General features: G+C 40.1%; 1 protein-coding gene across 4 annotated transcripts; it reads left to right on the top strand.

Annotated features, from left to right (window-relative positions):
• The first annotated feature begins 1268 nt into the window (after positions 1-1268).
• LOC107078240 (uncharacterized) lies at positions 1269-25852 on the top strand. Of its 4 annotated transcripts, XM_069191073.1 has the most exons (16): positions 1269-1521; positions 2518-3795; positions 4846-5049; positions 5662-5887; positions 7113-7243; positions 8426-8594; positions 9559-9698; positions 10666-10800; positions 11709-11866; positions 12446-12572; positions 13036-13221; positions 17042-17191; positions 18970-19124; positions 19599-19725; positions 23417-23607; positions 24807-25852. In XM_069191073.1, exons 1-16 carry the CDS (start codon positions 1302-1304, stop codon positions 24915-24917), a joined length of 3708 nt encoding a protein of 1235 aa, XP_069047174.1. In that variant the 5' UTR covers positions 1269-1301; the 3' UTR covers positions 24918-25852. The 4 variants fall into 4 exon arrangements, with proteins under 4 accessions (XP_069047174.1, XP_069047171.1, XP_069047172.1 ...); XM_069191070.1 differs by having other exon boundaries at positions 2518-5049; XM_069191071.1 differs by having other exon boundaries at positions 2518-5049; positions 23417-23602; positions 24807-24923.
• The last annotated feature ends 35 nt before the right edge of the window (positions 25853-25887 follow it).

Here is a 25887-nt window from a genome sequence, read left to right as displayed (position 1 = left end):
TGAAATGTAACTCCTTTTTTAGTATTGAGGCATAAGGACTCTGGATGCTGCAGTTCATTATCTCTTTTTTAGAGCTCACCAGCCTTTTTAGTGGCTATTCCTAAAGCAAAGAACATAGTTTTCTCTGGTTTTAAGGGTTTATGTCTTTCTTAGTAACTATCAAACCAAAAATCCTGCCTTTTCCTTACTTGGTTAATGTTTTTTTTTAATATGAAGAAAGTAATTAAATTGTTTTACTGGTTAAATGTCTATCAAATCTGTGCAATCTATTAGGCATTTCTATATATTACTGTATAAACATATAATTTCACGTGTTAGGGTGATTGGTTATGTATGAGGCACGATTCCCCTAATCTGATACTGTATATTTAACAGGTGCTGAATCCCATAAAGCATCACATTTAGGGAGTTTAGTTCAATCATTGCACAAAAATGTACACCTTGTTTTAATGCAGATAATATTACAGACAACGAAAGACAGGAGGTGTCCATTGAAGTCTAGGGAGTTACTTCTTTTTTGAAGAAGTGTTTCCAAAGCTTTACATTAATGGCAGATTGTATTGAAAAGTAACAGACGTTATGGCTGGGAACATTTAATATAACTTTAGCTAAATGGCAGACCCTTTCTCATTTGTCTTTTGCAACAACGTGAATAGTTTGTTTATCCAAAGTACAAAAATACAATGCACTGTACAAATAATAAAAATACACGAGTTGTATAAATCAGTCTATAATAATTACAATATAATTGCTAACAATAATATTATTTATGATAATGATAATGACCTACTTACTCTCACCTGAATAACTTGTGTCTTCTGTAGTCGTTATTGCCAACGGGTAATCGAGACAGTTTCAGATTCTATAACAGTATACAATTTATCTCACACAAATTTAAAAAACTGAATGTTTTACTGGAATTTCCCTTAATTTAATAACTGAGTGAATTAACTTAATTTAATAACTGATTTGTCGTACGCACACAATGCGCACATTTTTAAGTGGCATTTTACGAGCAGAACTAAGCCCTTTCGGCGTTACAACCATTCTTAATTTTTCTTCAGGGCTTAATTATGTTTAATTTTTTCCCTCACACTGTTATTGTTATTTTCACAATGCATTCGTGACAGAGAATCATTGTAACAAAGTAGCTTCAAGAATGAACTTTTCCATTTGTCAGGGGAATCCGATTTCCTGCTGTAGAGTGTAAAACACCAAAGGGAATTAACCGGACATTGAACCTTTCCTTTACTCCGCAAAATCGTCTTTTAACATCTGGGAGCTCTGCTCTATTCTACCATATGCAAGATAGTTACATACGGCGTTGTTACTTTGCATTGCATTTCTGTTTGTATATTCAAGAGGTTGCAAAGAAAGGTGATTTTTGCAACTTAAAAGTTGGTTTTTATTTTAAATGCTTTGTTTTACGTGGACAAGAGATGTTGCTGATTCTTCTGATCCTTCAGTGCGCGATCCGCACTGCTTTTTGTGAAACTCTGAGCTGCGAACATTACCTCAGCCGTAAGTATTCTGTCGCTGTTCTGTTTATGACACGCACTCGTTCTGAAAATTTGTGAAGGATTTTAAGATTGAAATATTAAACACTCTTAGAAAATTATGTAAAATAAAGTCTCCGAAAAATTAGGGGTACTATAGGGGTATTTATTACAGTAGGTATTCTTACTTTAGTGAAATTTATTTAGATAAAATAGTGCTGTTCCCCTTCGGTTAATGTGATGGATGATACGAATTATGCAACAGCTTTATTTGTGCCACAGAATTTTGTTATTTGTGAACTTGCTACATTCTGTATGTTTGTTTGAAACACATTTTCCTGACAACTTGCATGCTACAGAAGATAAATGCTAGAAATGTATTAGCAGAATGCAGATTTTTGTTTTCCACTCTATAAATAACTGATTTACTAGTCTGGTTTTGCAAATCCTTGAATCATTAAAAGTTCACTTCAAGTCATATTGCTAAGTGCTTAATTAGAAACTACGCACAGCACTACTGTATATCTTCAGATTTAGAATAAAAGCTACACTGAGTGCAAACCATGGAGTAAGAGTAAAATCAAAGAGTCACGTAAGATTTGAACAGACTACTTTGTTGCATTACATGCGCTTCTAAAGCAATTTGTTAAGGAATAAGGAAGGAATTGATTTGGTCAGTATTTCTCGGATGAGCAAACGTTCCAGTGCAATTGACCATTATTTTTGCTGTCATTACAGGGCAGGGCTCAAAGTTTTTCCAGTGTATTGTCACATAAATACATTTTTTCTTTATAATTGAACAATAAAAATGGTTTCCAATATAATGAAAAATAATACAGTGTGTCAAAAAACGCCTGTGTATTAAAACAGATTAACATTTGGAGAAACGGGTTTAATGGTTTTAATTTAATTGGTGAAGTGGTTGGTTTTTTTTTTGTTAAAGAGGGCTTCCTCTTCATTCAGAGTGTAGTTAAAAGTTCTTTGATTGTGTGAATCTTAGTTGCCGGTTTTATTTTTGCAGGACGCGTGGCTGGTGTGTTTCACTATGATCGTAATATTCGCTACAACCTGACGTTCCAGGAAGCTAAAGAAGCCTGCGAAAAGGACTTTGCAGCCTCACTAGCTGACAGAATGCAGCTGTTTACCGCTTATCAACAGGGGCTGGAAGAGTGCAGGGCTGGGTGGATTTCATCGGCTGAGGTGGCCTACCCTCGAGTTCACAAGAACTGGAATTGTGGCCAGAATCACACAGGCATCATCACATACGGAATTAGGGAAAACCTGCTAGAGAGATGGGATGTGTTTTGCTACAAAGAGGACAACAACTGCTCTGTTTACCCGACGTTTTTCCCAACAGCACAGAGCTCAGCAGCAAGCGAAAACGCTGAAATTCAAAATGTTAGTGGTGGCTACTTTACAATTCCAAGTACATTGAGGAGGAGAAAAACGGGAACTAAAACTGCAGACACTGGAAACTCCTGGACCAGAAGGGATCCAAAAGGCTTTAATAACAACAGCCCTGTTACAACAACTTTGAATGGCATGAGATCTGGTTCATCTGAAAGTTCTAATGGATTAACCAGAGCAAGAGATGGACCATTTAACATTCCCGATGATGGAAATCAGGAAATGGCATCAAGCATCAAGGAGAGGCAAACAATGGAACCTCTGCTTCAGGACGCAATCACAGGGGCTGCAGAAGTAGAGCAGGCAACTGAGGGATTTGAAATCCTGAGCAGTAAAATGCCCGGGTCCCCTCTGTTTTCTGTACAGTTAAAAACCACCCCCCATAATGCAGTGCCTGAATCCAAAATAACAGATGTCAAACTGGTGGGTCCCTTCAGAACTGTGAGTGCGTCCTTTGTTTCTGATTCTCTAATGTCACATGCTCTTCCACTGCCTACACAGGGACTGTACAAGCAAGATAACGCGGAACAAACACAGGGTGACAATATTGATATTATACATCCCTCATCGAGGAAAGATATCAATCAAAGCACTTACACAACAACCACGATGTTCTCAATGTCATCATATCAGCCTAATACCTCACCAGAATTGCGCGAGGTAACATCTGCTGCTGTATCTAATGAAAGGCAGACAACAGAAACATATACTAACCGACAAGAAGCATTTTCTGAAAGAAGTTTATTTGAGTTTGTGAAACCAACAAAGACTCCAGTGTTTAAGTTGACTACCGCTGGACATCTCAAGGACAGAATGGCTGGTAGCCGTACCATTTCACAAAACCTGGAATCAGAGCACACACAAAAAACAGGAAATGCTCATGGAAATGAAGGTATTGTCAATGGAACAAATGTTAATAAAGAAAAGCACAAATCAAATGTCTCACACGGAGAAAAGTCAAAGTTGTTTAATTTCAACAGTCTCACTAGAAAGCAATACGCTATTGGCTTCACCACAGAAAAGAACATCAATCAGAACAAACCTATTGTAAATGGTATTCTCATAATCACTAAGGATTTAGAGAAACCAATTACTAACTTAACATCCATGGCAACTGCTGATGAAAATACAGAGAGTTCCAGAGCCACATTAGCCCTAAGTCCAGATGAACCACAAGTAAATCTTACTTTTGGTTCCCCAGAAGAGGAGAAAAAATATCACTATGAGAATATAACTACAGTGAGTGAAGCTAATGTTCATCACAAAGAGGGAGTTAATGGAACAAGTGTAAAAGAGGGAGTTAATAAAATGACTGCTCTTGTACATCAGGAACATTCATCACATGCTGCTAGAAAGTATGACGAAGTGTGGACTGAAGATCCAATGATAACAGTTAAATCCATTCCAATTAATAAAGAAAACCCTGAGTTCAGCCAAAAGAGGTCTGACCATGTTGACAGACTATTTTTGAACAGCAGCATGCATGATGTTAGGGCTGCTACAAAACAGATCGATCGCAAAAAAGAAAATGTTTTTTCCACTGGAACTGGCCAAGACAATGGCTTAGGCTCAGCAGCCGAGCAGTTTTTGCATAAATCTGTTGTTGTTGCAGACAAGGTTGGGTACATACCCTCAGTGTCCACAGCACAGACATTTAAAGAACATGAACACCCAGTGACCCCTGTGTATTCTTCATCTCAGCATAGTACATGGATGGCAACCACCAGTGCTACACCCTCATCTATAGGGACAACCATGTTTTTGGACACATCCACAACCATACACATGGCTCAACAAGGTGGTGAAATTCAAACTACTTCTTTTTCTCCTGTGGCACAGACTGAAGGATCTTACATTTCATCTCCTGCACTGATGAAGGCAGCAGTAGTAAGCCAGATACTGACTAACCCCTCTAAAGCCAGTGCTCACTTAATGTCCACAGCATCCGCGGAAGAACTCCAGATGAAAGAGCTTCACGTCACAGCCACCTCTCCTTCTTATCCAAGAAGCCACGATCCTGTCCAAGATTTAAATTCTGCCACTGATCAACCTGACCATCCAGAGAAAACACCTGTAACAGTTCTCACTGATACTGGTAGGCAGCGTGAAGCCACCACGGTTATAGGCAGCTCTGAGGTGCCACCAGGTAGGTTTAGACCAGTTTAGAGAGTGGTCTGGAGTCCTAAAACAGCACATTCAATTGTACATAATGAGTCTAATTTTCCAAATAGAGAATTTGCTGGGCTGTATTCTATGGAGTTGACACTTTGCCCACTGGGAAAAGAATAAGGCTTGCTACAGGTTTATCGGAGTGAGAGAGTTCTCATTCAAGCATGTGTCAGATGTTTTGGCTGTGTAAAGCCCATTGTCTGAGAAATTTCACTTTATGTTATATTTGGACCTTGTCTTGGAAATCAGGAAACAACCCCATTAGCAAAGGATTTACAGTACAGCTTTTTTGATGTGCCATTTTATTAATGTCTTTAAATTCTGTTTTTTATTCTTCCATGGATATTTTATTTGAAAGTGAGTTTTCTTTAGTGCTGAACTGATGCCATTTTTCTCATAAAGGTGGGCACAGTTCCCATGAGGACTATGATCTAACCTGTTTGAGGAAAAAAACTCTTTTTATTGATTTTGACTTCCTGTGCAGTGGGAGTAGAGACCAAATCACAACACTGCACTGCTGTGTTATTCCACAGAATTCTGAAGCGCAGATAGTTCATCTTGTATTAATTTTCTGCTTTATGCATGTTAGTGTCCTGTGGAGGTGTGCTACAGGGAGATAAGGGGGAGTTCCAGAGCCCTGGTTTTCCTCAGTCATACCCGAGTAATATGGACTGCACCTGGGAGGTCACAGCTCCTCCTGGGCACCTCATTCTCTTGGCATTTCACTCAATGGCGCTGGAGGAGCACAAGGGCTGCCAGTATGACTTCATCACCGTCTTTGATGGCAAACGAGAGGAGGGAGTGGAGCTAGGCAGGTAACAGTGATGACAACTGAGATTCTAAAGTCAGCCAGAACATAAAAAATCTAATGACGAATTTCACTGACATACAGTATACTGGGATACTGGGATACATACTGGGATACTGGAATGTATACTCTTTTAATTGGTTAAATTCCATTTTCAAGTGGGCTTCAGGGACATGTTCATATACTACTTGCTTTCCCCTGTTGTTTCCTTACTTTGGCATCAAGTTTATTCAGTGTGATTCTCTGTTTTTCTTTCCATGTATTTTTTGCTACCTCTCATTTTGACAGCCAATTCAAGGAAAAGATGTAGAAAAGATGTTTTAAAGATAACTGTCAGGATTGTGCAAAAGGCAGTTCAATCTGCAGTGCACTATGCCTGGGAGCCTGTGGCTAAAGCACTGTGCATTAAGACCAGTGCAATGCTGACACACTACGCAGTATCATGTCCTCTCTTTCGCTTTCAGAAAACTGCTTTGCTGGAAAAAATAAAAGAAGACGAAAGTCAGCCATCTCAGCTAAACAACAAAAAAAGAGGAGAGAAACATGGATTTTACCTACAGTGGTATTAAAAATGAGTGCAAATATAATACAGTATACAGAAAAATACTCAAATTACAAAACATGGAAATACTGACATAAAACGTTATGAACCCCACAAAAAAATCATTTACTTTTGACCAATTTTTCCTTATTCTCTTCCTCCTGACTTGATTTTCTTCATAAGAGCAGATACAGTTTCAACAAAAGACTTCTTAAGGCCAAATTGTCATTTTCAGCTCTTGCAAAACTTGAAGGAATGAAATTGACATTTGGGATGGTTTATGACTTATGAGGTGATTGATTGAGTGACATCTTTTCAGCACAAGAGTCTGTGATAAAGTTTGATCTGCTACACAGTGAAAACCCCTATAGTTCCTAATCATTGATAGGAACTTGTAAAGGGGGTCTCAGGTTTTCACTTTTACAAGAACGGGCAAAACCAATGGTAGGTAACCCCAGAACAGCATATCAGTTTCACTTTGTGGGATGAACTTCTTCCCCCATCTAAATTTTGCATTAAAATAGATTGTTTTAACAAGATGAGAAACAGTTCTCAGACCTAAATTAAAAGAAAAAATACTGGGAACCAGCCATTACTTACAGTAATGACTGGGCTCCACCAGGCAGTGATTTGACAGTTCATTGTAATCGCTTCTGTTGATGTAATTTTTTTTTACTGTTTTGTCTGTCAGGTTTTGTGGGTCGCAGTTGCCTCCTCCACTCAGATCGTCATCCAACACCATGACGGTGCAGTTGAGATCGGACGCCTCTGTGGAGCTTGATGGGTTTTCAGTCCGCTTTCATTCAGTGAAGCCTCCATCAAGTAAATCCGCTCATTAACTTAAAAAAAAGTTCAAATGTCGACTCAAGATGGTGAAGTGAACACTACAGTTAATGCACTGTAACGTACTTAGAGCATATTAGTGTGTTTGTTCCTTTCAGTGAAAAGCTAAAAGGGTAGGAAATATATTGTGTTACAAAGGGAAGAAAATGGCCCAAAAGCTTGAGCTTATTCCAGGTGCCAAGCAATGGTGAAAAAGTGAATAATCCATCAGTTTAATAGGAAAAAGAACATTTTTTTTCTAATTTGTAACATGGGATAGGCTTTCATGACACTGTATTGAAAACACATGTGAATTACTCAGGCTTTGGGTACTGCCTTGTAAATTCAATTTGTGGCTTTACATCATCTTTTCTAAAACAATTTCTTCTTTAGATAATATTTAATTGCAGGATCTATAGTTATAATTATTCAAAAGATTGAAAGGGTGATGGAGTAGTCAACATTACAAAACACAAAATAGAAATTCTATTGTAATGTCCGATTGTGAATAAAATGCTTACAATTACGCTTGTCATGAACAATTTGATATATTTATTATGTTATTAGATAAACTGAAGACTTAAATCAATGCCGGTGTTCTAAATAGATCTGTAAAAAATCTGTAAAAAGAAAATGCATGATATTCCCATTTCTCATACTGAACCTGGTTATTATGGACTTTGGTTTAATGTACTCACGTTTTTTGGAGCCAATTTACAAACTTGTATTCTCCTTTTTGTTACAGTGAGTTTATGTGTACCTGCCCAGTTCTTTCTTCCAATCAGTAGTTCAGTCAAAGTCTAGTAGAGTTAGAGAAGAGGCATGATTTGAATAGTGAGTTTTATTGAGGTAACTCACACTGGGAGGAGGAAGATGACAACTCATCTGCAAGAATAGGGCTACTGCTCCCCTCTCTTCCCTCCGTCCCCTGCTTTAAGGAGGGTGAGGATGAGGCGTGCACAAGCAAGGAGGCAAGAAGAGTGCTATAGTAGATGTAGGTAGGAAGAAGTGGAGGAGGTTAGGGTTTGACCTCCTTCTGAACTTCTGTTTAAAACTCTGTTTCATGGAGTTAAAATAGGATGAACACAATCCTATTTTTTGTCTAGCTCAATATTTTGAGCACAATATTTTGTCAAGCTCTTTCCGAGGTTCTGAGTGCGTGGTCTTTTTTTAAATTTTGAGGTCTTCCAGGCCGTGTTAGATTGCGAGGGGGCAGGAATCGGTTTGAAGGGCTCGTGGAAATGGCTTTCGGTGGAGCGCTAGGGAGGGTGTGTGCCGAGCAGTGGGAAAAAAGGGAAGCGACAGTGGTGTGCCGACAGCTGGGATTCCCTGGAGCCGCCATCGCGTACAGGTATTTGACTACAATGGTGACCATTTGGCGGCTGTATTGTTCAGAAGAAACACATTTCAATGTGCTGACTCACGATCTCCAAAGTCAGAATTGTGAAGCATCAGTGTTGTCTGTTAACACAGGAAATGACAAAAAAATGCTTTTAGTTGGAGGCAAAATTAATTACAAATCTTTTTATAGCCCTACGTTTTACAAAAACATGACAGGAACTAGGTGGAAAAAAGAAGGACTTGTTCTTATTTTTAAACCAGAATTTTCTTCTTAGAATGGACTGCTTAGCGGTAACTAAGAAAATACTCTGGGTTTTGATTCTGTTTATGTATAAGTGCTACACTCCAGCTGAAAAGATTTGACTAAATAAAAAGTCAGTACTGACCAACATGATGCCCTTAAGCAAGAAAAGCAAAAGAGTCAATTAAAAACTATGTAGATATACCACAGGAAGCCTCACCAGCTTGCCATCTTCAATTGAATGATGTACAGGGATGTATCACTCTGTCTGTGATAACAATGAGTCTACACTACTATAGAATACATTAAATACATAAGAATCAGCACAATAGCATATATTTGGTGTGATTTCTGAATGAAATCACAAGATAAAGGTATCAAACAATTATAGATTTGGATACACCCAACAGTTGCAACACTTTTATAATGTGCAGAAATACATTTATCTTGCCTCCTAATGCTGTAATTGTCCCCTGTTGTTTGTAAAGGCTTCGATTAGCAGGACCCAAACAATACCTCGCTGGTTGAGCAAAGGAGTGAGATTTGGTGTGTTTTAGGCTACAAAGGGGCTCACATTCTCCTCTGTTGCAACAGAAGCTATTTTTAAGAATCTATGATATCGCAATGTCCTCCAACAGAAGTGAGCTCATTCCAACCTGAGCCTTTGGTGGTGTTGAGCATGCATGGACAGAAAGCCTTGGTGTTTCGACATGAATCTTTCTCCAATTTGTAGGGTCCAGTCACAAGCACGTGACCCTCCTGTGACTGTGTCCTATGTGGAATGCTCAGGGGATGAAAGCTCCCTGGATGAGTGTGAAGTTAAGTGGGGCCGGGAATGTAGTACAACAGAAAGAGCTGCCGTCCACTGTCAAGGTAGGAACTGAACGACATGAGACTCAGGATTGTTCTGTGAAAGTTTATTATTAGGTCATTTTGCATGGCATGGCATACTGATGTGTCCATATCCACCACTAATGTTATTATACGTTTAAGTACAGAGACTCTTACGTCTATCTAACACTTGTGCAACAATGTTCAATTGTGCGAGTGTGTTGCTGAGAAATAAAGTTCATTTTCCAGCCCCATACTTCACTGGGACATATTACAAAAGGAGGTTGCTGCTCCAAAAAAGTTGGACTTACCAACCAGGTAAATCCAAGGCATATAACTTATTACATGTGAAGGCTGAGCAAATCCATCTTTTGGCATAACGTAGAAACAGGAAAGCTTTAATTGAATTTGACCGCAGTTTCAAATTTGTGTTGAGAATTAATATCAAGATGGTTGTGTCCGGGGTCAGCACACAGACCTGGGCCAAAGAAAATAGCAGTGGATAGCCTTCAGGGTTGACGTTATAGACATTTTATAGGTAGGACAGAATGGTTGCTTTGTTGTAGGGATCTTGCAGAGAAGTGGTCAAAAAGATAAAAAAAATTGACATCATGATGGATCAAACTCTTTTTCTTATACTTGTTTTTATGGGCCTCTGGTCTTGAGTAGTTTTACCCATATGAAGTTGGAATTTAAAACATTATTGGATATTCCTACTAGTTATTTTAAAATATCATCTTAGAAATAATGTATTAATTGCAAGCATTGAGTCTGAAGGCATTGTTTTCAGTACAATATATTTAACACCAGTTTTGTCATTTACCATTTTGTCATTATGATTATATGCATTATTTTGGTTTCTATATCATTACTTTACAGTGGCACCTATATGTATTTGAACATTTGTGACCTCAGGCTGTTCAATTAGCTTGTTTCAGAAAAAAGCTGCATCAGACTACAGGTGCTCTCCTGGACATGAGAGCTGTGTGAGCATGTTTGTTTGTTGTAGTTATGGAGACCTGCTCAATCCTGAGGAGTGCCGGTGTCCTGGAATCTGGAACCTATGTCATTGACCCAGATGGGGAGGACCAGGGAGTCGAGCCCTTCCCTGTCTTCTGTGACATGAACTCTCTACGAGCTGATGGTGCGATCCCCTCTTAAGTGACTGACTTAACAGGGTTAATTTTGTTTGGATAAGAGAGGATTAGCAAGTGTGTCTGTTTAGCTTCTGTAGGCTTACAGCATACATAAGAATTATTTTAGTGCTTTACACTGTCTTAATGAGAATGAACTACAAACTATGCATAAATCATGGTAGAATCTGTAGTTTTACCATTTGGAATTGTGCAGTCTTACCAGTTGAAATATTGCAGTTTCTCTGGAGTTGTGAAATAAACTTTGAAGACAGAGCGTCATCCCTGCTTCTCTCCTCTCCTGTCACCATCCTTGTAGTAGGTCCTTGGTGGCCAGGGAGTCAAGGCCAGAACTCGCCTCCAGATGTTCACCAGCCCTTTTACTTAACACCAAGATGTTAGTAATTTGGTTCAGGTTCCTGAAGTGTTTCATTAATTATTGTGGCAAATCCATCTAAAAGCAGGGATATTCAAATGCCAGACGGTGCTTTACATTATAACAAGGCTTGGATACAGTCCCCTGTTTATGCTGCAAATCAATATATTGTGGGTGTTATTGTGGCACAGTGGTTTGAACTGCTGCCTTGCAGCGCTGGGGCCCTGGGTTCATGGGGTGCTATATGTGTGGCGTTTATATGTTCTCCCCATGCTCACGTAGGTTTGCTCCATAGATGAATTGGCTTCTCGGAAAGATATACCCTCTTGAGTCCGTTGCTTGCTGGGATAGGCTCTAGCTGCTTTGCGATCCTGAATTAGAAGAAGTGGTTAGAATAAAGTTGTTGTTTTTTTGTGGGAATGTAGCAGCTGACTGGAAATCAAAGCAAGATCTCCATCTGCTTGAATTCAAAAAGAGAGATAATCTGAGAGACAAAGAAAAGCCAGGAAACAAACGATCTCTTCACCAAGGCTTGCTTCTCAGGTGTGACCGTGGTGGGCCATGACTCAGAGAGCCGTACACGAGTCTCTCCCTGTGAGAAGGCTGGCTGCTACTCCAGGCACATAACGTACAGGCAGGCATCGCTGCTGCAGCTGAGGTCTCTGATTCAGGCCTCTGAATCCTGCACTCAACTCGTCAAAGTAAGTTCAGCCTTCCTCATGCTACACTGAGCGACATGCTATAACTACGCCTGTCAGTTCCCTAGATCACAACGTACAAAAGGTGCAAACTTTTCAGGAGGTGTATCTAGACATCCTTGTTGATTCTTTATAGCTTGCATGTGGACTTTGTAAGAGAATTTTGCAAACAGTGGAGTCAGCATTTTTTATTAAGAGGGCTTCACAGGAAGGCCCATACTGTATGTTTTCAGTTCTCCCCTGCTGGTATGATGATTGAGCTGTAGCAGTGAGTCAAGCTGATTGGCAGCCCTGGTGGGGATGAAAGAAAAGCCATTAGAACCCATTACCAAAAGCATATCCAGTACTGCCTCAAACCTTCCGAGTGCTAGAAGTGCCTTTGCCTGTTTGGAGTTTGCACGTACTGTATTACCTGCGTTGGTGTGGGTTTTCTCTTGGTACTCCCTTCTCCTCCAGTCCCCCCTAATATATGCTAACAGAGTGAAGGGACTACACCCCCTCCTAGCAGTTGTCCCTTCAATAGTCCAGACAATCCTTTATTGCTGAAGAATTCTCACAGACCTCCCACAATTCTCTGCATAGCTGGAATGTCGCCACACTCGGTTTCTGGGAGAGGAGTGGGGCTGGTGGGTATCCTGGGATGGACGTAGGATGAACTCTTGGGGCGGCACATCTACGGACAGTAAGAAATGTGCCTGTGGAGAGAGAGGTAATACTGGTTAAAAGGTCATTCTCTACCACTGAAATCAGGGGATTCTTAACTCTTATTGTCGTTTTACCTCTTATTTCTGTTAAGAATCCCTGAACTGTGTTCCAAGCTCATCCAAAAGGGCAGAGAAACACTATGTGTTACTTGACAAATGTGGCTGATACGATTAATAATGTGACAATAATGAAAGTATTTTTAGTGACTTCACAAGTATAAAAGAGAAAAAGATTTTTCCATGCAATTGGTATTTTTGTAAGGATGATAAAAAGGATAAAATGATAAAAAGCTTTGCATGTTTCAGTGCACGTACGTACAGTACATTCTAAACAGCATATAGTGTGCATGCATAAAATGCATTTTATATATTTGAAATATTCCTTATAATTATATAATAGGTACTGTTAAATGCATAATGTGAAAAACAACTGTACGTAGAGTGTGTGCATACATATTGTATCTGTAGGTGACTGTGATCTTGGATTGCTGACATGCAACTGCGATGCTAATGACGAAGTGTGGCGTTCAGATGAAGGCTACCTGTCTGACAAGGCCTCCCTCCCCATGAGAGAGGTGAGATTAGGAGACACCCAAGACATGCCAATGGAGATGGCCTTCCACACGATTGGAAAACTGTTCTGCACTGGACAAAGTAAGGCCATAAAGCAAATATGTTCTGTGAAGGTCTTAACTTCTGATATGTCTTATATTCATTTAGAACTACTAATTCATTTCCTTCTCTTTATACAGTAACACTATCACTAACGTTTTTGCAATTCCTACTCAGCACAAGTCACATTGACCTTAGAATACCAAAGAAACATTGTCATATCTTGCCAAAAACATTCTCTCTGTCTGATTGCCTATTTTGACACTGCAGAGTTAGTATTATGAAGAGCTTAAGCCACAGCTAAGGCACAGCTTGGTACAGTACATCAGTCCTGAATAAATAACACAGCTCAGCACAATAGAGGGGAATCACATCATAAAACTGGATCGTTCATACTTCTTCATTAACAAGTGTGTAACATACTGTATTTTAAGACATTCTCAAGATATATGTCGGTCTTGTCAATTAATATATAGAGTAAGTACATGAAAAAGGAGAGCCCCAGTCTCAGGTACTGTAGGTGATTAGAAATTAATTAGCAGATGTATTGTTGTGCAAACCCAACCACTCTTCACAAAGCTGGAAACTGACCAAGCAGACTGCCTCACTCTTTGTTAAAGCAACATTGTTAAATTCGGCAAAGAAAGCAGAAGACACATGGTTTCATATGACATGATAATCAATGTCACCATTCAATGCTAACAATTGGATTCACAATCACTCAGGCAGTTGGGCTAGGTTTTGCTGGGCAACATTTTTTATTCCTCAGTCTCTCATAGTCGGAACTCATCTTTGCTGATGATGTGGCACTGATGGCAGATTCAGACGTAGAACTACAGGAGAAAGTGTTCAAATGGCAGAGGAGTCTGGAAAAGGGTGGACTGAAAATGAATGCAGAAAAATCTGAAATAATGGTAATGGAGTGAAGAGGAGATACTATGACCAATGTTGGGAGACAAATGGAGAAAAACTGAAACAAGATGATGGCTTTAAATACCTTGGATCAAAACTAGTAAAGGGAGGAGAAACACTGGAGGCAGTAAAACAAAGAGTGAAAGCTGGATGGAACAAGTGGAGAGAAATAACTGGAATAATCTGTTAGGAAAATTCCTAGAAAGTTAAAGTGCAAAATGTACAAGACTGTGATTAGACCTGTACTACTATATGGAGCTGAATGCTTGGCAGTTGGAAAGAGGGAAGAGAACTTGATGAGAAGAACTGAAATGAGGATGTTGAGATGGATTCTGCAGATTTCAATGAAGGATAAGATCAGAAATGAAGAAATCCGTAGATGATGTAGGGTGGTGGATGTGGCTGAGAAGATGCGAGAGGCGAGGTTACGGTGGTATGGACATATCATGAGGGGGGACATTGAGGAAGTAACAAAGAGGGTAATGGAATTTGAGGTGGAAGGTAACAGAGGAAGAGGCAGGCCTAGAAAGAGATGGATAGATTGTGTGAGAAAAGATATGGAGGTATGTGAAGTGAGTGAGGAAGATGTGCTCGACAGAAACAAGTGGAAAAGAGCAACCAAAGCAGCTGACCCCAGGACAGTCTGGGCCTAAGACTGTGAAAAAGAAGAAGAAGAAGAAGAAGTCTCTCATAGTCGTTTCATGTTCCGATTGGAATGTATCCAGGCACAATATGAATTTAAATTTCAAGCACTCAGGAAAGAGGATTTTAAATATAAACCAGTCATAATTGTGTGATTTCAAATTGACTTAAAATTAAAGGGGATCCATAATATTACATCTGATCTTACAAGCACAGCTTCTTGTGGATATGCAGTCTAGGTTTCCAACAGTTGAGGAGTTAATTGCTGAGGAATTCTCTGACTGCATTCCCACAATTAAACTGAAGCACTCCGAGATCTGATTCCCTTTTAAGAGATGTTATTTCATGTTTCCAGCTGTTGTGCATTTCTTAAGTGTGAACAAAGAAAGGACTAGAAACTGAGATGTCTTGGTGTTTTCCTTTGTGATCAAACATAACATCTCCATGTGGTTCATTTCTAAAAACAATGGATTATGTCTTTCAGCAAATGTAATGAACAACCTTTGGTGTTAAAACCAAAAATGAAATTCCATTGATTCCTTTGAATGTCTTGTTTTTTTATGAGGACAGAAATAACTAAAATAAAGACAAAAAACACTGAATTTAGGAGATTTCAGTTCAACGGTATTCTTGATTAACGACATTAAAAATAGTTCTCTTACGGTACTGTATATTTATTTCTAAATTTGTATTTTGTGGGTCGTATACATTGATTGCTAACAATTTGCCATCCATGTGTGATCAGAAATCCTTGTCTGGGCTGTGGAAAGCCGGAGCCTGCCTCCATGGGACACATAACTGCTCTTCTCCTGGACAGGATGTGACTTGCAATTTAGAGCGACCAGTCCAACCTGCCAATATTTGCATTAGAAATTCAGCCAAAGCCAGCATCAAACCTCAAATCCTTCATTTGTGAGGCTGTCACGCCTGACATCCCTCCCTAGAGGGCGCTCCACTACTCCTGTTATTGTTATTGTTCTTGTGATTAACCTCCCCAGGTGTACCTTCTTAGGTGTATTATTTAAAGACTAGCTCCTCCAGACCTCGGGGCTCATCATTAGGGTAAGGATGTCGCGAGGCCCGCCTGGCACCAGGAAAACCTACGTCTGCCTCCTGAGGGCATAGGCCTCATCCCCGACACCTCCTGCTTCCTGAGCCCGGGGTCTGGAGAATCTCGCCCCGTCACCCTTGGACCTCCATGTTTTGTATGTCTGTGTGTTCCCCCCTCCCGGGGACTTTAACCTTGTCGCGTCCCTCAGACTGTGCCCTGACCTGCCTTTGGACCCGTTTGGATTTGGATGCCGTTCTTTGTTTCCCACGTTCACTGTCTCACGGACTGTCACTATTATTTTATGCACTATTAAACCCCTGTGTGTTCCCTTTTTCATGCCTCCTATGTTCTCCAGCTCTTACTGCATTGCATAGGGTCTACTACAAGACCTGACACAGATCTCAGTCCATGTTCGTGACAGAGGCATCACATCTGACTTTGCCAGGATTGGTCCTTGCTCTGTCTGATGCTGTATATTAATAGATGCCTTAATTTCACTGTGTCACTGTGATGCTCAACCTACAGGGTTATCTGCAAAGATAATAGTATTAATTTTGATAGCTTTCCAGTCTCTCACATGCAGGCCTTGACTCTCCTTTTACAGCACTGCCTGCCAGTGAAACTTATTTCTGCAGTGCTCAGAGCACACCTCTGTCTGATGCATTGAGAGTTATGTACTGAACATAACTGTTGTACTGTATTTGTTAGAAGGGTGTTACCCTGTCTTTACAGGGTACTAGCCCATGCTATAAAAAAGGTTACACTGCAGTTATTAAATATGCCATATGGATTTTACTGTCAATTGACAAGAGTAAGGGCACAAAAGCATGCCGTTATTGCCCTGTTGTCCATCAATCCATTTTCTAACTGTTTCTTCCAAATCAGAGTCACAAGGGAGCAAGAGCCTACCCCAGCAAGCAATGGGCACAAAGCAGGATACATCCTGGACAGGACACCAGTCCATTGCAGGGCACACACAGACACAGACACGCACACACTCACACCAGGGCCAGTCTTCCCAGAAACAAATTAATGTAGCAGTGTATCACTGGACTATGGGAGGAGCACCTGGAGTAAACCCACATGGCCATGGAGAGAACATATCAACTCCACACAGATGTATTTAATTAAAGGCCCCAGTATTGCAAGGCAGCAATACTCACCACTGTACCGCTGTGCCACTCTTTAGCACCCAGCTGAGTAAAAGATAAAAGCTTTACTTCTACTCTCTTAACTATCTGTGTTGACATTGTGCAGAGACCTTGGATCCAGTGCTGGAGTCTTGTGCAGCTCTGAAGGAGGCTGGCTTTGTGGAGTCAAGGCGATACATCATTGACCCAGATGGGCCAGGACAGGGGCTCTCCCAGTTCGAGGTGTACTGTGATATGGCTTCTGACCCACTGACAGGTAAACTGAAGGCTAATAGAAGCAACACTTTGCACCTAGCATTCTTGGATGACCTTTCACCCGTTCTTTTAATTGCTAGCTCGCATTTATCTAGTTACTCGAATTCCAGGTAAGAGTTCCCAGTTTTAAACCATTCCCTGCTTAATTTCCTTAAAGGATATTTTTAATTCTAACCATTGTTCTTAGATCTGCCTGCTAACCTGCTTTGTTAAAAAGCATGTAAAGGCCAATGATGGGGAATGAAAGTGCAGGGTCATATATATACATACTTTATAAAGTAAATACATTTTGTACTGTAGATATAATATTATTGCAAAATATAATTTAATTCAGATAAATTGGGGGCTGATAAATATGGATGATACAACTTAAATCTGTATATTTATTTTTTAGTATGGTTCAGAAAAACAAAACTACTTTTTCAATAAATCAGCAATTGATCTATAGATCAGTATAGCCAAATTAATTTAATGAGAAATTAAATTAAATCATAAATCTGTTTTCTGCAGTGAAATTTTCATAGTTTGGAACTTGTCTGAAGCATCTTGTGAAACTGTACTTTTTTGACACTTCGGTATGACATAAAATATGCCAGAATGAATAATCATGGAACAAATGCCCGCAGTGGACATTCATAGTTGCGATTACAGGAATGTTAAAAAACAGGTGGGTAGCTGCGTCAGCATGAGTAGGCTGCAAAGGAACAAGTAAAGATATATTCCATGCCTAAAGAGAAGAAAGGAAACACAAAGTTTCAGCTGTGGAGCTTTCTTTGTGTGTAAGAAAGATAGGCTGATGCAGCTACCCACCTGATACATAACATTTCTATAATCACAAGGAATCAGCAGAAGGTGCGCTATTTTGTTGACTATAAATCCTCACATGATGGTCAGGGGGCCTTTTTTTAAAAACGATACAGTACATTTTCTTATAGTTCTTATAGTATTTTGAGAGTCTGTTACATTGTGTGTCACACCACAGTGTCAGAATGGTGAGACGTTTTTATAATCAGGGGGGAGGGCCATAGCAATACAGCAGAAAGTGCAATCACCTTTTCCCAGTGCAAGTTCGTGTTATTGTGAGTTTTTAAAATTGGTTTGCGATTTTCTCAAATATATTCCATACAAAAATACAATTTGGACAGTCGCTATTTATTTGGATTTCCCCTTTCACTGAGGATGTCTACAGTATTCCATCTGGATTAGTACTGACCGAAGAGAGCCATCTACAGGCGAAAGGCGACATAACATCACTGCAGCAGCATTTAAGGTGGAACGAAAAACGCGCATAAGAATTTGGCAAATTAGAAACAAGCTTTTTTATGTTGAATCAGAAGCATTTTTCTTAGCAATATTAGGAACTGCACTCCATTTAGTATCCGGATTCTACCTTGTGTTGGTGTTGGGAGGACCTAAACCTCCTAACTCACATTTTATTTCAATTTCTGAAGTACATTTTTGTGCTTTGTGAGCACTCATCCTCTGGATCTGGATTTTACTGTGTTAAGCAAATTTTTACAGATTTTTTGAGCACTCTTACTGCTTAAATATAAATAAAATTAGATTTTGCCATCTCACTTTCACGATACAATTTCCAGATCCTTTGTTTTGTTGATGGGTGTCATAGTACTATGATTCTTTTTACCATTTGTGTATATTGTCTCTACCACAGTGTGACTTCTCTGAGTTTGGGCCACCTTGTGCTGGCCCTGTGCTTGCTGCTAGAACACTAATGCAGGTGTATCTGTGATCTTGCTGGGCTGTGTTCTCCTGACTCAGGTATCACAGTGGTGAGTCACAACAGTGGGCACCGCATGCGTGTGGCTCCTTGCGAAGAGAAAGGCTGTTACAGGAAAGAGCTCCAATACGAAGCAGATCTCCCTCAGCTCCACGCCTTAACACAAGTGTCCAGGTCCTGCCAGCAGTATGTCAAGGTGAGCTGGGAGCAGAGAGCAGGAGAGAAGACAGCTGCACAGCTGTTAAAACGTCTGCTGTAGAATGTTTTCAAACTAACGTTGAGAAGTCAAAATAGCTCTTTCCTGAAGCCTCCATCAGAAGTTATGATGAGGTTGGTATTTTTCTTTAATTGACAGGTTATGAAGAGTTAAGTATTTCATAGAACTCATTTGCACAAACTCTACCCAGTTACAGCAATGCCAAGACTTATCTAGACTGAAAAGTAGAAAGACAAACAATTGTTAAACTTTCTTCATTTGCCTGTATAAAATACCCACAAATCTTCAGACACCCCTGTCATTAGATTTCACGGACATGTGTGATAAATATTTGTGTTCAGAATCATTTGTGTTAGCCGTTGAACTGTGGACAGGATTAAACTGGATTAAACTGCTTTGAACTAGTGTCCCCTGAGGAAATGCAGAGCCTGAACCTTGTTTTTCGTCCTGCAGCTGGACTGTCGGCACACTCGCTTTGTTCAGTCTGGCTGGGGCTGGTGGGTGTCATGGGACGGGCAGAAGATGCTGGACTGGGGAGGAGCTGAGAGGAACAGTGGGAGCTGTGCGTGTGGCATGACAGGTGACTGGGCCCGCCATCTTGTGCTTCTGTCCTCAGTCAGCCTGACGGACAGCTCGCACTTATTGCAGAGTCTGCATGTTTGGTGTGGTTAATTCATATGGATTCATTTTTCCATGGATCTATTTGTGGCAAACAGGTGTTTGCTTTAGTTTGTATTGTAACGCAACGGGGGCTCAGGCGGGCGCCCTTGCCGCATTAGGTCGGCCCCATCCCGACTGAGGCTCGAACCCGGGGCTCCTGCGTCTCTCTGCAGCGACCTAGCCCCGTGAGCTGAAGAGAGATCTCCCCACAGCCCAGTAGCTGTGGTCCTGCTATCACAGGGTAGGGCGGTGACATCACCTGCTCTGGTACGCCTGCTCTTACACAGTGCCTGTCGGCCGTAAGCGTTACACTCTCCCCCGCTTAAATCGCCGTCCCCAGCGAAGGGCTATCCCACTCCGCTTCTGACACCAATGTAACGCTACGGGGGCTCAGGCGGGCGCCCTTGTCGCATTAGGTCGGCCCCATCCCGACTGAGGCTCGAACCCGGGGCTCCCGCGTCTCTCTGCGGCGACCTAGCCCCGTGAGCTAAAGAGAGATCTCTCTTTAGCTTACGGGGCTGGGTCGCTGCAGAGAGACGCGCAAGTCCCGGGTTCGAGCCCCCGACGGTGGGGGGCCGACCTACTGCGGCAAGGGCGCCCGCCTGAGCCCCCGTTGCGTTACAATATAATGCTCATTAGAACATAAGAACATAACATAAGACCCATCTAGCCTGTTGGTGGTGGCGAACTTATCTAAAAACCTCATCCAGCCACCATTAATAAATAAATTAATGAAAACACCAAATAAGATATTTTACTGTGTAAAATTATTTTTTCATTTAAAGGGGGGTAATCCAATGTGAAACAAAAATCACATTTTCTGAGAAACTGGAGTTCAGAAAAATAGATCATTATATGATAGTTATATGATCCAAAAATGTTCATAGTTCCACACTACTAATCCCAGAAATTAGTTTTTTAGTGCAGTCTTTTCAGTCTAAGCCACATAAAGATGCTTTTTGTACAGTATATAGCACCATTTGTACTGTTTTCACTAATGTCAACAATGAATTAGTGTTTTACCTTTCTCATTTACCCATTACAATGTGCTTTTATATGAAAATGCCTTCCTATTTAAAGGCAGCTAAACAGCACTAAGGACTCAATATCTGAGACTGAATTGCAGATATACTGTAGCTGACTCCTGATTTTCTAACTACATATTGATTAGAGCTCAGTAGTGTTTCCACACAACTTTCGGCACATCCTAATATGTGACCTTCAGTTTGACACTGCTTACAACTGATATTTTGTACCATATTTCTCCTTTAAGAGGTGATAAAAGGAGTTGTGTCATTATGAACTACATATACAGTACCTGTATATACGTACAGTACTATATAACAGCAACACACATCTTCCTGCCTGCTTCCTTCTCCAATCCAGATTTTATGCTCTTCTATTCTGATGTATAAATTTAATTCAGAATATAATTTCTGCAAAACCTACTGCCATGATAGCTAGTAATCAAGAGTGATACAGATTGCGTTGCATTGTTTATATGCATAAATGGTGTGCATACATTTTATTTATAATGATTTCAGAATAAAGACGTGTCTGTGTGAGTTTCTCTGGTCAGGTAGTGGATTTAAAGCAAAAAAGCAACTCAGGGAAATTCATTGAAAAGCACAGATCAGGAGAAGTGTAAAAAAATATTGAAGTTTCTGAATATCCCTGTGAATACAGTTGATTACATTTCCAATAAATTAAAAGTACCTGGAATGTCCATGATTCAATACTCAAGATTTATTTCCCATATACAACAAGTGTATTAAAATGCTTACTCATTCAGCTGTACCCAGTAACATTAGAGAAAAAAATAGGCACAAATGACAAAAAGACATGCACAATAAATTTAGACAACATACGTTATAATACAGGCAAGACAGTACCTTAAAGTGCAGGTGTTAACTTGTGCAGGTGCTAATTTGAGCTGTTAATGATGCGAACTGCTTGGGGGAAGAAACTGCTTTTGAATCTATTTGTCAGTGTTCTGATACTGCGATACCTGGTACCAGAACCCAGGGGTGAAAACAGATTGTGGCCAGGGTGAATTGGCTCCCAAAGTATAGGCGGGAGCCCTGAGTCAAGAATATAATGTCTACTCCACAAAGCTGGCCTAAATTGCAGAGTGGAAAACCCATCTAAAAGTCTGCATGGAGTTTCACAAAGCATTTAATTGATACTGCAGATGTGTCAACAGATTATGTGGTGAGGTGGAATGAAACTGAACCTTTTTGGTCTAAATGCAAAGAGTTATAACTATAACAAACTCAGCACAGTGTATTATCTAGTCATGAATGCCATAAGAAACAAGAGCAAACAAGCTTATGTAGCCCATGTGGTAATTAGTAGCTAATTGATCCAACGATCTCATCGAGCCATTTCTTGAAAGAGCCAGTACTTGGATGGGGAGTCAAATACAGTTTCAAAAGAAAACCTGCCTCAGTTTGCTAAAGACCAAAAGAAGGACAAAACTTCACTTTTCAGCAGGAGAATGGGCCCAATTACAAAGCCAAAGCTACACAGGAGTGACTTAAAAATAAAAAAAGCATTGTGCTTGGGTGGCCCAGTCAGAGAATCTGTGGAAGGACTTGTAAACTCCTGCCTATAAGCGATACTCAATAAAATGGGACATTGTAAGCAAATCTACAAGGAAGAGTGAGAAAAAATTGCAAAAACTGGTGCGCAAACTTACCTAAGACTTGTGTAATTGCTACCAAAAGTATGTACACCAAATACAGAGCTGACAGGTCTGAATGCTTCTGCAATCAACATTTTATCAGGTCTTTTTTTACTATGTAATCTAACCCTTAAAAGTTTTCTGTTTGAACTCCCAGGTTTTGAGTAAAGTATTAATTTTACCATGCGTATGCATGGTTTCAGTGTTATCTGTGTGCTCGCATGGGTTTTCTCTTGTTGCTCTGATTCCCTCCCACATTCCAAAGACTTACTGGTAGGTTAATTGGATTCTGGGAACTTTGGCCCTGGTGTGAGCGTGTGTATGTTTAAGTCAGTGTGTGCCCTGTGATGGACCGGCATCCTGTCCAGGCCTTGTATCTGTTGCATGCTGGGACTAGGCTCTGGCTCCCCTGCACCCCTGTATCAGATAAAGTGGTTAGAAAATAGCTGGATTGATGTATGCATCAGTGTTATTTCACAAAGTGATACACCATAGGAGTCTGAATACTTTTGCAAAGCACATTATACCTGCATAAGGTTTAGCAGGCATTAGAGATCAGATTCTTTTAAAAGGAAATACCTTTATTCGTAATTTCAATATTCAAACGTAGCTTAACAGAAATATGGCTTCTGGGCCTCTACAAAAGTAGAGTGCCTTAGGATAACATTCTTTTAATGCTGTAGCATTTTTTTCAGGTTCAGTGTTATAATAATAATTCTTTTATTATTAGCTACTGAAAATTGTTTGACATCTAAATTTGTCTTACCGTATTTGCATTGCAGAACCTAAGAATTAGACTAATTTAAATGTGTAGATTTTGCAACAAGATAGCATACTCCGGTTTCACGTCATGGTAGATCTTTTGTTTTTCATTTTTTATAATGTCCTAATAAGAATTGCAATCCAACTGCCTTGGTATTGCCCACAGGTACATGCTTTGGAATGGGGCGCCTGTGTAACTGTGACAGCAATGATCACGTCTGGAGGATGGATGAGGGTTTTCTCAGAGACAAAAACTCGCTGCCTGTGAAGGCCGTGCACTTTGGGGACACTAAGGATGCCCCTCTAGAAATGGCCTTCCACACTGTAGGAAAACTGACCTGCAAAGGGAAAAGTAAGGTTTGTTTTCCTATTTTTTCATATTTTTTCTAGTGTTATGTTTATGTCATGCTAGTGGCACGGTGGTGCAGTGGATAGCATCGTAACTTCACAGCACTAGGGGCTTGGGTTCAATTCCTGAGGCGCTATGTACCAGGAGCTTTTATGTCTCCATTGGTTTCCTCTGGGTCCAATGTCCTCTCACAGTCCAAAGACATACTGGTAAGTTAATTGGCTTTTGGGAAAATTGGCCCTGGTGTGATTGTGTGCATGTCTGTGTCTGTCTGCGCTGTGATTGACTGGTATCGTGTCCAGGGTGTACCCTGTTTTGCGCCTGTTGCTTGCTGGGATAGGCTGCAGCTCTCTTGTGACCCTGTATTGGATAAAACGGTAAGAAAATGGATTGATGTTCATGTCATATTAAATATACTTTTTTGGGATCAGCAGCTTTAAATACTGAATTATTTTCAGCAATATCCATCTCAGCGATAACAGAGCCAGGGCTTCTCTTTACTGAGTTCTGCTTTTGTATATGAACTAGAGGTGTGGATTAGTAGAATTCTACTCTTGGGCACCATGGTAGCACACTGGTCAGTACTGGGGGAGTTCCATTTTTGACCTGGGGTGCCTCTGGGTGAACTGGTTTCCTCCCACAGTCCAAAGACGTACTGGTAGGTTAATTGGCTTTTGGTTAAACTAGCTTTGGTGTGAGTATGTGCGTATCTGTGTTTGCACTGCAGTGGACTGGCATCCCATCTGGGGTGTATTTCAGTGCTTGCTGGGATAGGCTCTGGCTTCTCCACGATCCTAAATCGGATTAACCCGTTAAAAAATGAATGGATAACACATCTCTCTACCACTTTGGGCTGGATGAGTTTGAGTTCTATACAATGTGGCATCCTTCATCATGGTGCTTAATCTCTGCTTGTATACAGTATGTGCATTTGAAACATCTGAAAATATCTGGAAAATGTGATAATTTGCACATTTAAGGATCATGCATAATAATACATCAATATAAGGAAATGACAAGTTAATTAATTTTAATTTACTGATGCAGGAATGTCTAATATTGATAATGTGAACAAAATAAGTTGCACAGTGATCCTATTTGACCTACAGTACCTTTTTTCTACTGAGGATCAGAAAAGGCAGCCAAAACCTAAGATTAAGACTGAATCATGTTGCTTTGATGATTTTCTTTTCTGATTTCGTTTCAGTCTCAAGCACATCACCGAGCATCTAAACCCAGGCATAAAAGGACAGCAGATACAGTTATTGGAGAGAGGGCATACCGAAGATTATTGGAAATTGTATCCCGACTTGCCTGAGAAACCAGTTGATTGTGGTTTGTTATAGAGCTTTTAGGCAAGACCTGCTGACATGCAAAGGATTACTCCTGAGACACGAAATTCAAAGATGACCCATTTGAATTTTTAGATGAGAGGAAAGATTCATATAAGGATACTGCTGCACTGACTACAGGCATACAGTAGAAGGAGCTGCTCTGGTATTTAGACCTGGCAAGCTGCATCTCTGCACCAGTTAACAGGCATCACTAAGAACTATTCAGCTTTCACCTTCAGGAGCTCTGGGTAGAAAAGACAGAAGGATTTTTAAAATGTGATGAGTCACAGACAATGATTATCAGTGAGTTGTGGATGCAAGAAATGTTTAAGAATAGCATTGGGGAGCTACTGAACCAGTACTGCAGCACAATACACATTGGAGAGTATGTGTGCAAAATTCCTAAAGATTAAAAACCAATGCACTTATGGTTTGTCAAAAGTTAGGGCACATATATAATATTTTGTGTTCTCATGCATACATTATTTTATAAAAAGGTTAATCAATTTGGTAAAAATGAAAAAAATGTATTGAAAATATTTCTGATTTTTCACTCATTTCTATGTAAGGTGGCAAATGATATCATCATAAGAAATATTGATGCATACAGTTATCAGTATAGTAACACTGAGTTATACCAAAACACATAGTTATGGTCACTTTCAACACTTGGTAGTCCTGTGTCCTTTACACAATGTGAAATGTCAGATAAAAGTCACAAGTAGCTGAGGTGACATTTATACAAGCTCATTTCAGTAGTGTTTCATTCCTACCAAGAGAAGGTACAATGTGTAATCTTATGAGAAGCTGTTAGTGCCACTTAAGGTGAACTTGCCGCAGAAATAAGATAGGTTAGAAGAGGTATTGTCCAGAATAAAATTATCAATGTTATGTATTTCTTAAGGAAAAATTAAGAATAAAAAACTGAAGAATGCTTGTGTGTTGTTATTTCTG

This window comes from Lepisosteus oculatus, chromosome 6 (genome assembly GCF_040954835.1).
Source record: "Lepisosteus oculatus isolate fLepOcu1 chromosome 6, fLepOcu1.hap2, whole genome shotgun sequence".
Lineage (NCBI taxonomy): Eukaryota > Metazoa > Chordata > Actinopteri > Semionotiformes > Lepisosteidae > Lepisosteus > Lepisosteus oculatus.
Note: the sequence above shows the minus strand (reverse complement) of the source record. Positions and strands in the feature narration are given on the sequence as shown.

What these genes read in the sequence shown, in the direction of transcription:
- LOC107078240 (XM_069191070.1), top strand. Translation starts at nt 1,302, where the DNA reads ATGCAAGATAGTTACATACGGCGTTGTTACTTTGCATTGCATTTCTGT. An exon ending in GAGGGAGTGGAGCTAGGCAG is followed by an intron (nt 5,888 to 7,112) that starts GTAACAGTGATG and finishes TTTGTCTGTCAG; the next exon opens with GTTTTGTGGGTCGCAGTTGC. An exon ending in ACTGTTCTGCACTGGACAAA is followed by an intron (nt 13,222 to 17,041) that starts GTAAGGCCATAA and finishes GACATTGTGCAG; the next exon opens with AGACCTTGGATCCAGTGCTG.